General features: G+C 44.4%; 1 protein-coding gene across 1 annotated transcript in view; it reads left to right on the forward strand.

The window, feature by feature from the left end:
- Nucleotides 1-15,976, forward strand: part of LOC134934579 (uncharacterized) — a 157,004-nt gene that overhangs the window by 49,111 nt on the left and 91,917 nt on the right. Inside the window, exon 3 of the mRNA XM_063929987.1 lies at nt 10,535-10,626. Within this exon, the coding sequence (XP_063786057.1) occupies nt 10,535-10,626 (92 nt within the window). The remainder of the gene's footprint in view (nt 1-10,534; nt 10,627-15,976) is intronic.

The raw sequence follows: 15,976 nt of genomic DNA on the forward strand, positions 1-15,976 counted from the left end.
CCTCTCCTGGCTGTCCTCCTACCTCTGTGATCGTTCCTTCTCTGTCTCCTCTCATGACACTACCTTCCCCCCCACTTCCACAAACTGTTGTTGTCCCCCAAGGCTCTGTTCTTGGTCTTCTCCTTTTCCCTCTCTATACGTCCTCTTTAGGTGAACGCATTAGTTCTTTTAACTTCCAATATCACCTCTATGCTGAGGACACTCAAATCTGCCTTTCCTCCCCTGATCTCTCCCCGGCTCTCCTCACTCATACCTACAACTGTCTCTCTGCTATCTCTTCCTGGATGTCCAAGCGCTTTCTTAAACTCAACATGTCTAAGACTGAGCTGATCATCTTCCCACCCTCCCGCACAACCTCACCTCCCACAATCTCATTATCCATTGATGGCACGACTATCTCCTCTAGCTCCCTAGTACGCTGTCTTGGCGTAATCCTTGACTCCTCCCTCTCCTTAAAACCACACATTCAGCACCTCTTACAAACCTGTCATTTTCATCTCAAAAACATTTCCAGCATCAGACCCTTTCTCACCCAGGATGCCACCAAGATCATTATTCACTCACTGATTATTTTCAGACTGGATTACTGTAATCTCCTCCTAACTGGCATTCCTAACAACTACCTCTCTCCACTCCAATCTATCCTCAATGCTGCAGCCCGGCTCATCTTCCTCACCAACGCACTACATCCACCTCCCCTCTCCTACAAGCCCTTCACTGGCTTCCCTTCCCTTTCAGAATCCAATTCAAACTTCTCACACTCACTTACAAAGCACTCACACACTCCTCTCTCATTTACATCTCTGACCTTATCTCACTTTACTCTCCCACCCGTCCTCTTCACTCTGCTAATGCACACCGACTCTCCTGTCTTCTGATTACTTCCTCACACTCCTATCTCCAAGATTTTTCACGTGCTTTCCCTTTCTCTGGAATTCCCTGCCTCTCCCCCTCAGACTCTCCGCCTTTCTACAGAACTTCAAACGGGCTCTTAAGACCCACTTCTTTACCAAACCCAGCCAAATCTCATCCTAACCCTCCGTCCCACGCTCGGTCTACCCCATCTGTGTCACCCCTGTCTGTCTGCCCCTCTCCTTTAGAATGTAAGCTCTCACGAGTAGGGCCCTCTTCCCTCATGTGCTTATCCTTTTCTTACTTTAATAATCCTCAACTGCCCAAATCCTACTGTTTTTTGGCCACCTTGAAACTTATCTCTATGTCGTATACTGGTGTAGTTATGCTTAGTTACCCTGGACTTGTCCTATATTGTCTTCAACTGTAAATCACTGTTTTCCTGTTTTGATTATGTGCATATGTACTCTGTAATTGGGCGCTGCGGAACCCTTGTGGCACCATATAAATAAAGGATGATAATAATAATAATTATACATGTGTTATCTTATACTGGACTATGGTGTGTTTTCTACAGTGCATTGCTGTTGTTAATCTGCTATTAATCTGGTACATTATCGTGCATGCAGCATCTGAATTTACTGGGTGGTCTTCACTTTGCCGGCGGTCGGGCTCCCGGTGACAAGCATACCGGCGCCGGAATCTCGACTGCCATCATACAGACAGTTCTTCTCCTTCTTGGGGGTCCACGACCCCCCCCTCCCGGAGGGAGAAAAGATAGCGTGGCGCGCATAGCGCGCACCTCGCCTGCAGCGAGCCCGCAAGGGGCTCATTTGCGCTCGCCCAGCTGTCGGTATGGCGGCGGTCGGGATACTGATGTTGGTATGCTGGTCGCCGGGTGCCCGACCGCTGGCATAACATACTACACCCGTATTTACTGTATAGATTTATGAATGTGCCCAGACGTTGCACTCTCTGGTTAGTGAAACCAATGAGGTGGCAGGCCACACCCCTTCTGCAGACTGACCACACCCTAAACATAGGCCCCTACCACTGAATTCCCCCAGTGGGCCCTACATGCCCCAGTCCGACACTGTTAAGAACAACCTATTATACACAGTAATATACACAGCTTCTGCTGTAGCCAATGATCCACATAATATGAAATCCATTAATCATGCATTACTTAATCATTCTCTCTCTTGTTCTCAGTTGATTAATGAACTTGTGTACAGATGCAAATGAGAAATGCCTTGCCCCACAATGCTTCAATGCTGGTAATTAGAAGTGACCAGTAATACTGGGCAGTATTATTAGGGCTGCAACATTTTTTCTGCTCAGGAAAATCAAAACATTGAACTTATTTGTATACAATAGTCTTTTGATGAATTTTCACATTCTGCTTGTGTATTGACGGCCATTGCTTGTGAGCCGAAATAAGGCCGCCCTCTGACTATTAAACACTGAGGGCCTTATTCGTGTTACGTTAATGTTCTGTAGGTTTTTTACTAAGATTCATGTATCTTAAATTTCTCTTCTCAGAGTCCTCTCATACCTCTTCACAGCACTAAATAGTAAAATAACTGTACTTCAGTTTCCATCAATCTTTCTGTATGTAACTCACACATATATTGGCTAAACACTTGCTGAACGCAGCTTAACTAGCACTGCAAAATTATATATTTTTTTTTTTACTTTTAAGATTATTTTTTTTTACAAAAAAAAGTGCTAGATGAAAGATAAAATTGTAGAATTTATTGAGCAGACTTAGGGGCAAATCTATAAAAGCCTGTTTGCCTATATTGGAGATCTTTGTGTAAATGACAATGAGTGTCCTATCCGAGTCCAGAGGTGGTATATGGCCTCATGCTCTGCAGATGGGATCAGTACTAAATCCCGCTGGACGGGATCTCGGCGGTCGAAATACTGACGCCGGAATCACGACCACACAATCCCGACAGGGGTGGCGAGCGGAACGCAGCCCCTTGCGGGCTCGCTGCGCTCGCCACGCTGCGGGCACAGAGCCTCGCTACGGTCAGCACACTAATTTATTCTCCCTCTATGGGTGTCTTGGACACCCACGGAGGGAGAATATGTTGGGACTGTGCCGGTCGGGATTCCGACGACGGTATTTCGACCGCCGGGATTCCGTCCAGCGGGATCTTGACCACATCCCCTGCAGACAACACAAGAGTCCCAATAAAGAGGCTCTCGTACACATGTGCAGAAATCATGTCTTAGATATACATGTGCATTGCATTGAACATGTGAACAATGGCCCTCATTCCGAGTTGATCGCTCGCTGCAGTTTTTCGCAGCGCAGCAATCAGCTTACTACTGCGCATGCGTATGCACCGCAATATGCACGTGCGTCGTACAGGTACAAACCGCATCGTTGCTATGCAATGCTTCTAGCAACGAATCCATTCGCACAACCGATCACAAGGAGATTGACAGGAAGAGGGCGTTTATGGGTGTCAACTGACCGTTTTCTGGGAGTGGTAGGGAAAACGCAGGCGTGTCCAGGCGTTTGCAGGGCGGGTGTCTGACGTCAATTCCGGGGCCGAACAGGCTGAAGTGATCGCAAGGGCTGAGTAAGTTCAGACCTACTCAGAAACTGTAAAAAACTTTTTTGTCCCGCTCGGCTGAACATGCGATCGCACACTTGCAAAGCGAAAATACATTCCCCCGTGGGCGGTGACTATATGTTTGCACGGCTGCAAAAAGTAGCTAGCGAGCGATCAACTAGGAATGAGGGCCAATATGCAATACTGTAATCCAGTTGGAATAAATAATCAATAGGATAGTCATGTTGGAATAAATTCAGAATATCTATCAAGTGAAGAGAGGGTGATACCTTCCATGTCCATACTCAGCTCAATTATTATGAGAATGGTGTTCTGTTTCCAGAATACCAGGATGATTGCTTTAGCTGCATTATTTAAATGTTTCAGCAATTACTTTATATTTAGAAAAAGGAATGTCCATGAAGTTGAACAACCATAAGCCAGGATGAGACGGAACCTCCTGTCCCACAATGTGTGGGAGAGTTGAAGAATAGTATGCCAAAATGAAATAATTTCGGAGCATTCACATCAGATACTGGGGCAGATATATTAATCTGGTGAAGGGAAAAGAAGTGATAAAGCAGTGATAAGTGCAAGGTGATAACGCACCAGCCAATCATTACAGATTTGAAAAATGACAGTTAGGAGCTGACTGGCTGGTGTGTTATCACCTTGCACTTACAGTATCACTGTTTATCACTTCTTTGTCCCTTCTCCAGGCTTAATACATTTGTCCCAGCATGTGGTGCTAGAGATATCAACTCCAACAAGTATTCCTTTTATTAGGAAACATTGGGGGTAATTCTGATTTGATCGCAGCAGCAAGTTTTTTAGCAATTGGGCAAAACCATGGCCCTCATTCCGAGTTGTTCGCTCTGTAATTTTCTTCGCATCGCAGCGATTTTCCGCTAATTGCGCATGAGCAATGTTCGCACTGCGAATGCGCCAAGTAAATTTGATAAGAAGTTTGGTATTTTACTCACGGCATTACAAGGTTTTTTCTTCGTTCTGGTGATCGTAGTGTGATTGACAGGAAGTGGGTGTTTCTGGGCGGAAACTGGCCGTTTTATGGGTGTGTGTGAAAAAACGCTGCCGTTTCTGGGAAAAACGCGGGAGTGGCTGAAGAAACGGGGGAGTGGCTGGGCGAACGCTGGGTGTGTTTGTGACGTCAAACCAGGAACGACAAGCACTGAACTGATCGCACTGGAAGAGTAAGTCTCGAGCTACTCAGAAACTGCACAGAAAAATCTTTTCACAATATTGCGAATACTTCGTTCGCAATTCTGCTAAGCTAAGATACACTCCCAGGGGGCGGCGGCTTAGCATGTGTACTGCTGCGAAAAGCGGCTAGCGAGCGAACAACTCGGAATGAGGGCCCATGTGCACTGCAGGGGCAGATATAACATTTGCAGAGAGCGTTAGATTTGGGTGGGTTATATTGTTTCTGTGCAGGGTAAATACTGGCTGCTTTATTTTTACACTGCAATTTAGATTTCAGTTTGAACACACCCCACCCAAATCTAACTCTCTCTGCACATGTTATATCTGTCCCCCCTGCAGTGCACATGGTTTTGCCCAACTGCTAACAAATTTGATGCTGCGATCAACTCAGAATTAGGCCCATTATTAGGACTTCCATACTATTTGGTCAAGAATTTGTAGTGGTAAAAGAAAGGAAAGATCCTGTGAGAACTCATGTACCTCTCCATCCAATGGGAAGTTCACAGCAACGGTTCAATGTCTGCAAAATGATAAAAATAAATAAAAATGAAAAAATGGTGGATTTGCACCTCTCTAGCCATTAGCACCTGAAAATGACATACACTTTAAACATCACGGACATCACATTCTGAGTTGCAGGCAACTGCATTCATGCACGTGCTGCAATTTTTCTCATACTGCACATGCATTTTGGGTTGCATAAGCATCCCATACACAGGATTCTGAGTCGTATGTATCTTAATCATTTTTCTGCTAAGTGGTTGCTCTGAGGCTGGGAACTGGGCAGTAACAATGCAAACAAATGGAGGAGAACTGTCTCATGGGTAAGTCAGGGTGTGTCTGGCCATGTAGCCAGAGTTACTCACTATTCCAAGTCATGCATTTGCATTCTGGACACCGAATTCAGATGAATCTCTTGGACCTAGCATGTCTTTGGTTTAAGTCAACGACATAACAAGGGTGGGGTAAATGGTGTATGAGCCCCAGGTGCCGACACAGAAGGGGCACCAGTACAGGGAATTGCATTCAGGGTCACACCTAGCCTGCATGAATAATCCCCAGTGGGTGCAGCTGCACACTATTCTCCCACAGAGAGGCACCTTGTTTCTCTGCCTGTCTCCGTACTCTGATGATTGACTAGTCACTTTCCTCTCCTCTGGTGACAGGGTGAAAAGGTCGACAGGGTGAAAAGGTTGACATGAAAATGATCGACACATTTTTTTTTAGCCAGAACTGGTATATTTCATGTTATGTAACCATCAGCACAGACATAAACCCTCGCCACACTTCAGGCAAGGTGGCTCACTCCGCTAGAGCTGCATTCACCACAGGTTACTATTCCCAGTAGTAATGTGGATAGTAAATCAAGCAAATGTTGGGAAAACTTGTGAAAACCCCAAAAACAGGTGTAGCCCATTTATGTGTCGACCATTGTCATGTTGTCCTTTTTTAACCTTTTTGTAGCTGTGAACCTTAAGCACTGTCAACCTTTCATATAACAACCTAGTTTACCTGCCTACCTTTTATACCTGTTCACCTAATGCATGTCGACTATATGGCTTCAACCTATTGCCTGTCAATTTAGACAGTGTAGATCTATCATCTGAATGCCGCTGAGGATTAGATGGAGCTAATATATTGTTATTCACAGGTTCCAATGAAACCTTCCTCAGTTTACAAAGAAATACCTGTTGAAATTCCCAGTACTTCAAGGAACCTGAATCTATTGTAGAGCACATTAAATGTGGAGATGATGTTAGGAAGCAGTAACATTTCTGGGATTGGTTGAAGACCAGAACATACTGGGCCTCATCTAGGAGTTCAGATAAATTCAGATAGGGGGCTGAATGTATTGACGTTTTTTGAAAGGGGGAATCACTTACAAGGTATGGTTTTGCCGTGTAAGTGATTGCCCCTTTAAAAAAAAGTCAGAGTTCAGCCAGCATCCCGCGTGGCCACCGAACTCGGGTGTCATTACATCCGGCCCAAAGGGTGTAAATTTGCTCCTGTATAAACTATGCTGAAATGCAAATGGTGCACGTTCAATTCTACTTTGCATGCTGTGGAAAAACTGTCTTCTTATGCATGTAGCGCACAGATACTTTCTTTTTACACTGTAATTAGAATTGAACTACATTAGGATACATTTCCTCCCAACTCTAACTTTGTGCATTTTATTCTCACTCCCTTGCAATGGGTTTTGCCATTTTGATGGTATATTAGAATGTATGATAGAGTGACCTGGGCGCCCCCTTTCAGTGGCTGGGTGCAGAAGTAATTACTGATGATTCACTTTTTTAACCCGTATAATCAGTAAATATCTCAAAATGAATGTCATCCAATTATATAAAAAAATGACAATAAATTTAATACAATGAGATAAAACAAACATGCATAAAATATTTCTAAGGACAAATGTCCCAAACTCAGAATGAAATCGTACCCATAGGGTAGCAAAGGAGCCGCAGGTGGTATATACGGCAGGGTGGTCCAGACTTCACCCTGCTCTGGCTCCTAAGCTTACCAGTGGAAGTCTATCCGCAAACGTCCTGGATCCGGAAGTGTGGATGTCCAATAGCCAAACGTGTAGATGTCCAAAATCCAACGCGTTTCAAGGTGTATAACCTCTTCCTCAGGGCTTGATGTGATGATTTCATTCTGAGTTTGGGACATTTGTCCTTAGAAATATTTTATGCATGTTTGTTTTATCTCATTGTATTAAATTTATTGTCATTTTTTTATATAATTGGATGACATTCATTTTGAGATATTTACTGATTATATGGGTTAAAAAAGTGAATCATCAGTAATTACTTCTGCATCCAGCCACTGAAAGGGGGCAATATGTAACAGAAAAATACAGTCTCACTTTCTGCGCTCCAAATGTCCCCTTGTTTTAAACGATCCTCACAGTGATGTCATGATATACATAAAGAAAAAGAAAAACAAAATACAATAGTGTAATCCTGTATAGGCACTACTATTAAGTTGTCCGGACGCGTAACCATGGAGATGGGACAAACATTCTCATACAAATCTTTTGGCGCTAAACATGCAAATGATTCAACACAGAAGTGGGACAGGATTGGTCAGTTTAAGTGTCCATCATAGGGGAACTAAAATTTATTGGTTAATTAATCCCCAATTGATTAGGTCTCACACTATTTAAGGAAAGTCAGACTGGAGATTTCATTATCCAGCTGACCACACAGGAGAGTCCACATATCAGTGGTATGTTACATGATGTGAGATGCCTTTTTTAAAATTAGAATTGATGTTTTTAAAATTGGAATTGATGTTAATATATTTTATTGATATTATCATGTATATCTTTTTTAGCCATATACAATGTTTAATCTTGATAAAGACGCCGTCGAGCGTCGAAACGCGTTGATACAGTCAGAGCCGGCCCTAACCAATATGATGCCCTAGGCAAGATTTTGGCTGGTGCCCCCCTAGCACCACCGCTGGTTCCGCCTCTGACCTTGCACCTCTTTCCCAGCACCATCACCCCTCACCCATAGCAGTCCTTATTTTGGGGTTTGTACCCCCTATATTTTAAATAGGAACAGTTCGCACATTTGGCGCACAGCCCAAAAAGGGGTGTGATTTTGATGGCACGGGGCATGACCACACAATAGTAACCCCAATTCCAATTACGCCACATAGTACTGCAACTTTATTCACATTTTATCATACAATAGTGTCCATAATTCATATTACATCCCACAGTAGTATCACTTTACCTTATAAACGTTACTCCTCACAGTAGAGCCCCTTATTCACATTACATCACACTGAATTGCTCCTTATTCACATTACACCACACCCTATTGCTCTTTATTCACATTAGATGAAACAGTAGTGTCCTTTCTATACGCAACGCCACATAGTAGAGCACCTTATACACATAATGCCACACATTAGTAATGCATTTATACACATAATTCCACACAGTAATGCCCCTTACACATATGAGACACATTATTAATGTCCTTATAAACATAATTCGCCTTAAACATTATGATAACCTTTATTAATGCCCTTTTACACATAATGTCCCTTACACATATGCCGAACATTATTAATGCCCTTATACACATAATGACATGTATAGTGCCCCCTACACATTTGCTGCACGTTATTAGTGCCCCTATACACATACTGACACACATACAGTAGTACCCTGTTACACATATGCCGCACATTATTAATACCCTTATACACGTAATGACATGTATAGAGCCCCCTACACATTTGCTGCACATTATTAGTGCCCCTATACACATAATGACACACATACAGTAGTACCCTGTTACACATATGCTGCACATTATTAATGCCCGTATACACGTAATGACACACAGTGCCCCTTACACATATGTTGCACATTATTAATGCATTTTTACATGACACACATAATGCTCCTTACACATATTCCGAACACTACTGCACAACCAACCCACTCACATGCACACAGCACTCACACTGCCACTAACACTGTGACCTCTGCCTCTGCTTGGATACAGATGTGTCCTCACAAATCTTGCATCAATGCTAACGTCGGGCACCTTTTTTTATGAAAATGCATCTTATTTGCAATGCATTGGTATGTGGCTAGGATGCACAAGCAGCTTCTCCTGATTAAAATGATATGCTGCATGCCTATATACTGTGTGAGACTGTGGCTGTATCTGCATATGAAATGCTACACACAGAATATAGGCATGCCGCATATCATTTTAATCAGCAAAAGCTGCTGATGCCCCTAGGCATATCAAATGCCCTAGGCAATTGCCTAGTTTGCCTATAGCTATGGCCGGCTCTGAATACAGTGCAATATTGATGTCCTAACCGGTTCATCCATTGAGGGGAGCATATGACGAATTATTGTGATATCCGGATAATTTTATGTCAGCTGAATTCCATCTCTGCCCCCCAAAATGGTATGACCGGTTGTCTATTTGTGTTTCATTTGTAAATTTTAAATAAAAAGGGTTTCCTTTGCCCTAATTGGCTTCCCTTTTTTAATTACATACTCACCATATGAGTGATATCCACACTCATTATACGGGCGAAAGAGAAAATAAAATTCACGGAAAAGAAACCTTTATGTGCTTTCTATCTCACTTTTTCAAGTAAGCATACACGTAAGGATTCTATACCGTATCTTCACGGCATCACTTTTGGGTGACCCCATAAGAAGGTGGACGTCGTATCTCTTTTCTGGGACCATCTTCACCACCTAGTTTCCCCTTTACACAGTGGAAAGAACTGTAGTGCCTATACAGGATTACACTATTGTATTTTGTTTTTCTTTTTCTTTATGTATATCATGACATCGCTGTGAGGATCGTTTAAAACAAGGGGACATTTGGAGCGCAGAAAGTGAGACTGTATTTTTCTGTTACATATTGTCTTTGTAGGTTGGTGACCTATTTGTACTGTCTTCTGCTGCTCCATTTTGCAGCGCCATAGAAAGATTTCTTTATTTATCCACTGAAAGGGGGCGCCCAGGTCACTCTATCATACATTCTCATATCTGTTTCATTTGGGGTAAGGGAAACCCCTCAGTGTGTCCAAGGCAGCACCAAAAAACTTTCAGCGCCCAACGAGTTACTCCAAATTCCATATTTGATGGTGTATTAGTCTTTTTGACCCTTCCTGGTGCATCCTGAGAAAAACCTGGTATTATCTTCTGCACTTCCCTTTTATATTTTATATTGCACTAAAATATCCTCCTTAAAGAAATGTTCTGTGATCTTGTTCTTTCCCAACACAGACTCATTAGTAATATAGTGTAGAAGATATTAGAAAGTTGGAGCCAACAGTAAGCAAGGCGATAAGAAACCAGTGAGTTATGTTTTATTTCCTATTTTCCACATTCCCTATAGGTACCTTGGTCAACAAGTGGCTGAACATTTCCTCAATCCGTCCTATGACTTGCCGATAAGTCCTGTACACCCTATGCTACATGAGAAAGTAGGTAAGTGCCTTCTGAATCATCACAGACGAGATGAATGTATAACAAATAAAAAAAGTAAATTTTTTACAAAAATACCTACAGTAACAATAAATACTTACTGTCACAAAGTTATGGTCTTAAGAATAAAATACATACACTACAAAGGGGAAGATTCAAATGTTTGAAAAGTCGGTTGGGTGTCTGTTTTTTCCTGTATATTAGATAGGAAAAAACAGACTCCAAACTGACTTTTCAAACATTTGAATCTCCCCCAAAGAATATATTTCTAATTTCTCTTCTAAAGTTTTTAACAATACTGAATATAGTGTTCTCTAAGCAGGTGGAATACAATTTATTTTTAAAATTATTTCTTCTTAGGGGTCCATGGTCTCCACAGGGTTAACCTTGGGGTATGCTGAGCCTCCCAGGATGCACTGGGCTCTCTCCCCTCATACCCCGCCCACAGCTCAGGCTCTTCAGATTTTGGCCCTCATTCCGAGTTGTTCGCTCGCTAGCTGCTTTTAGCAGCATTGCACACGCTAAGCCGCCGCCCTCTGGGAGTGTATCTTAGCATAGCAGAATTGCGAACGAAAGATTCGCAAAATTGTGAATAGAAATTTCTTAGCAGTTTCCGAGTAGCTCGACACTTACTCTGCCACTGCGATCAGTTCAGTCAGTTTCGATCCTGGTTTGACGTCACAAACACACCCAGCGTTCGCCCAGGCACTCCCCCGTTTCTCCAGCCACTCCCGCGTTTTTCCCAGAAACGGCAGTTTTTTCACACACACCCATAAAACGGCCAGTTTCCGCCCAGAAACACCCACTTCCTGTCAATCACACTCCGATCACCAGAACGAAGAAAAATCCTCGTAATGCCGTGAGTAAAATACCTAACTTTTGAGTAAAATAACTAAGCGCATGCGCTCTGCGAACATTGCGCATGCGCAGTAAGCGACTAATCGCAATATAGCGAAATTCGGCAACGAGCGAACAACTCGGAATGAGGGCCCTTGTTTGGTGCCAGTAGGAGCTGGTCACCACTAAACAGTGCTGCTGCAGCATGCAGCCTAAGCTATTTATTTTGTAACTATTTTCAATCTCTCTTTTACTTTTTCCTGAGCATACAGTGCTTGGCAGTCCATGGAACACCAGTGCTGATTCTCAATTACCCCCACCGGCGCCGCAACACCACAACTGGGTCGGTGATTTTGGCGGGACCCTGGTGACCTTCAGCTAGCAGAGGCACACAGGGGCACCCAGACTGTACCCAGATCACATGGGGGACAAGTAAAGCGGGAACACGCGTGCGGGACCCAAGATTCTAGCAGTACTATGCCGCCAGTCCCAGAAGATGAACCGGCAGAGCTGACGTGATCCCAGACCATTGCATGATCTTGGGACACACTAGACAACCAGGGCATAATGTTACTGGCGCTGGGGATCATTATTACAGGCCAGGGAACCGGTGGTGGATGTCAGCAAGGGGAGGTCAGCACTTCCCCAGTGGCCCCTTCCCAGACCAAGGCTCCGTTCCGCTGAGGTCTTCCCATCCTGGGCTGCTCCTCCCTCACCCTCCTTCCTCACAGAGATGCTGGGCAGCCATTACAAGACTTCTGCAGGTCTCCGGGAACACCAGGGTTTGTCTCCCTGTATACATCTCCTTGAAGTCAGGTTATACACAGCGCTGCATCCTACCAGCTTTACTTCACTGGCTGAGTAGTTGATATCAGTGACCACTGCAGTTAAATTGTATTTCTGCATTGTTTGCTAGTTCTGCTGTCTGTACTTCTCTTTATCTGTAGAGAACAGTAACCCTTGAGTACTGATGTGTATAGGGTGTACTCTGACTCACATTAGTGAGTATTGTATTTGTGCAGGCTCATTGTCACATACTGTTACCAGTTACACACTGAACATTACCATGTTGTATGTGTACACTCCTTGCAGTTAAAGGCAAGGCAGCTAAACAGACTGTGGCATCTACTCTGGATTTATTACAGGATGGTCAGTGCACTTCATGTCAGCTCCCCCAGCTCCAGTACAAGAGCCTCCATGGGCTTTTATCTCTAATTTGCTGGCTAAAATTGCTGACCATATTGCTACCCCACCTGTGGCTCCCCCTATGGGTCTCCCACAGCCATTACAGCCCGTTTATCAGCCTATAGCAGCCCCACATGTCCCTCCTTCCTGGTTGGACTCATTTTGTAACTCTATACAGAGTATGTCTGCTTCTTCGGCTTCATTTCAGAACATACTACAACAAGGCCAAGTCACACTGCCTGTACCTACTGCCACTAAGCGTACTGTGCCATCCTCACAGTCTACGCCACTCTCAGATTCTGAGGACTCTTCTGCTGCAGCAGATCAGCTGAAGTTTCTGATGCAGGCTCCCCCTCAGGGGAAGAAGAGGTACAGTCCAAATTTAATGTAGCTGCTCTAGTCATGGTGGTTCAATTCTCACTTCAGCTTGAAGAAACTGAACCAGCCCCAAAATCTAAAGATCCTCTGTGCAAAAGACAGAAGGTAGTAGCAGCTGAGTTTCCACACTTGGATCACTTCTCTGAAGCTAGGCATGAGTCATGGAAAACTCCTACTAAGAAGTTTACATTTCCAAAGAGGCTTAGCTCCTTTTATCCCTTACCATATCTGCAATATGGTAAAATCCCCCTACTGTGGGTGGACATGTGACACGTTTAATTAAAAATTCCAATGAGCATGACATCCAGAGCATGATACCCCTGGCAAAGTGCATGAATCCCAAAGCATGAAACCCCAAGCAGGTACTCGTTGTCAAGGTATTCGACTTTCCACAGCACCCATGGTGTTCACCAAACTAATGGTCGTGATTGCAGCTCATCTCCACAAACAGGGTATTCAGACACTCCCTTACCTTGATGACCTCCTTCTTCTGGCACATTCTCCAGAGGTCCTAAACCATCATCTCCAGATGACAATATAATTCTTTCAGAGTCATGGTTGGCTGATCAACTGGGCCAAGTCCTCTCTCCTACCATCTCAGAGGATGCTCCATCTCTGAGCGCTGTTGGATGCCCAAGTGCAAGCCATCTTTCTTCCCCAGCACAAGATTGCAGCACTGCAAATACTTCACAATCAAAGGGTCTCTATCCATTCAGCAATGCAGACCCTGGGCTCCATGTTATTCACCTTCAAAATGGTAGAATATGCCCAATTCCACTCCAGGCCTCTACAATGCCTAATACCAGGTGGAACGGCCAACCCAAGCAGATCAAATCTCAGACAATGGTATTGACTCAGGATGTTCAGACATCCTTCTCGTGGTGGCTACACACCTCCAACCTGGACAAAGGTCAACTATTCTGTGTTCAACACTGGACACTTCTCACCACAGAAGCCAGCCTTCAGAGGTGGGTAGCTGTCATGGGCAGTCACTCCTTTTAGGGCCGCTGCTCTCTAACAGAGGGAGAGATTTCCGATCAACGTACTGGAACTTCAGCCAGTGTACCAGGCCCTCCAAATAGCTCAGGAGCTTCTTCACAGTTCCCCTGTACAAGTCCAGTCTGAAAACGCCATGGCAGTGGCTTATTTCAATCAGCATGGAGGCACTTGCAGTGCGCCAGCGATGCAGGAATTAACACGGATTCCTGTCTGGGCAGAACTCCATCTTTCAGCCATCTTCGCAGTCTTCATTCCATGTGTCCTTAACTGGGAAGCAGACTTCCTTAGTTGACAAGATGTACATGCCAGAGAGTGGTCTCTACACCCAGGTGTCTTTCAACTTCTGGTACACAAGTAGAATCTTCCAGACATGGACCTCATAGCCTCCAGACACAACCACAAGGTACCAGTGTACGGGCTCGGATATGAGATCTGGATGCAAGCTTCGTGGACCCACTAATAGTCCCGCGGACTTTTGGCCTTGGCTAATCTCTTCCCCCCAGTATCTCTCTTTCCCAGGGTACTCTGCAAATTCAAAAAGTAAGCGGTGTGATCATACTCGAGGCTCCGGTATGGCCCAGACGCCATTGGTTCACAGATCTCCAGTGTCTCTCTATAGGTGATCCCTTCCCTCTTCATCTTTGACCAGATCTTCTATCACAAGGTCCCTGTCTACACCCAGACCTAGCTCGCTTGTTTTTTGACGGCGTGGCTCTTCAGTCATCCATCCTAAGGGATAAGGGATTTTCCAGTGCAGTTATTCAAACTATGCTTCATGCTCGCAAACCAGCATCAGGTCGCATTTATTACCGTATCTAGCACTCCTACTTTCAGGGGTGTACTCATCGCCACTATGATCCTAGGGTTTTTCAGATACCTAGAATTCTGGCTTTTCTACAGGCAGGCCTGGACATGGGTCTCCGTCTTGCATCGCTTAAAGTACAGGTATCTGCTCTGTCCGTCTGGTTTCAGAAGAGACTTGGTACTTTACCAGATATTTGTACCTTCCTACTAGGGGTACTCTGGATACAACCTCCCTTTGTCCCTCCTGTGGCTCCTTGGGATTTCTCCTTGGTTCTTCGAACCTTACAACGGTCTCCTTTTGAACCATTGGATACGGTTGACCTCAAATGGTTGACCGTGAAGACTCTCTTACTCCTGGCCATCGTCTCAGCCAAAAAAATCTCTGACTTGGGAGCACCCTATTGTTGCTCCCCCTTTTTGGTGTTTCATCAAGACCAGGCAGTCCTTCATACTAAGCAGGGATACCTACCTCAGATAGTGTCTAAGTTCCATATCAACGAACCTATTGTGGTACCGGCCTTCAAGGAACCGGGCCTTTCACGGGAGGAAGCTTCATTGGACATGGTCTGTGCTCTACAGATTTACGTGGACCGTACTAGTTCCATTAGGAAAACGGATTCCTTGTTCATCCTCTATGGATTCCACAAGCAGGCTGGCCAGCCAATAAACAAACGTTGGCTCCATATGACCATTTCACAGGCTTACATGCAGGCTAATCTTCCTGTTTCAAGTACAGTTTCTGCTCATTCCACTTGCTCTGTGGGTCCTTTGTGGGCAGTCCGCCTAGGTGTGTCTGCTAAACAACTATGCAAGGCTGCTGCATGGGCTGCCAACATGTTTCTTATACCTTTGATATGTTTGTTTCTCAGAAGGCAACCTTTGGCTGCAATGTCCTCCTTTCAGCTTAGGAGCATTCCCTCCCTATTACAACTGCTTTGGAGAATCCCCAAGGTGACCCTGTGGAGACCGTGGACCCCAAAAAAGAAAATAAGAGTTATGGTAAAATTTACCCTTGTTAACTCTTTTTCTTTGAGATCCATGGGATCCACAGGGCGCCCACCCTGTTGCACCTAGCTTCAATTGGTTACTTCTCTCAGTAACCAGTTCCCCTTTACTATCTGTGAGAGTATGTTTCCTGTGTGTACCATTC

The sequence above is a fragment of the Pseudophryne corroboree genome, chromosome 6 (assembly GCF_028390025.1).
Source record: "Pseudophryne corroboree isolate aPseCor3 chromosome 6, aPseCor3.hap2, whole genome shotgun sequence".
NCBI lineage: Eukaryota > Metazoa > Chordata > Amphibia > Anura > Myobatrachidae > Pseudophryne > Pseudophryne corroboree.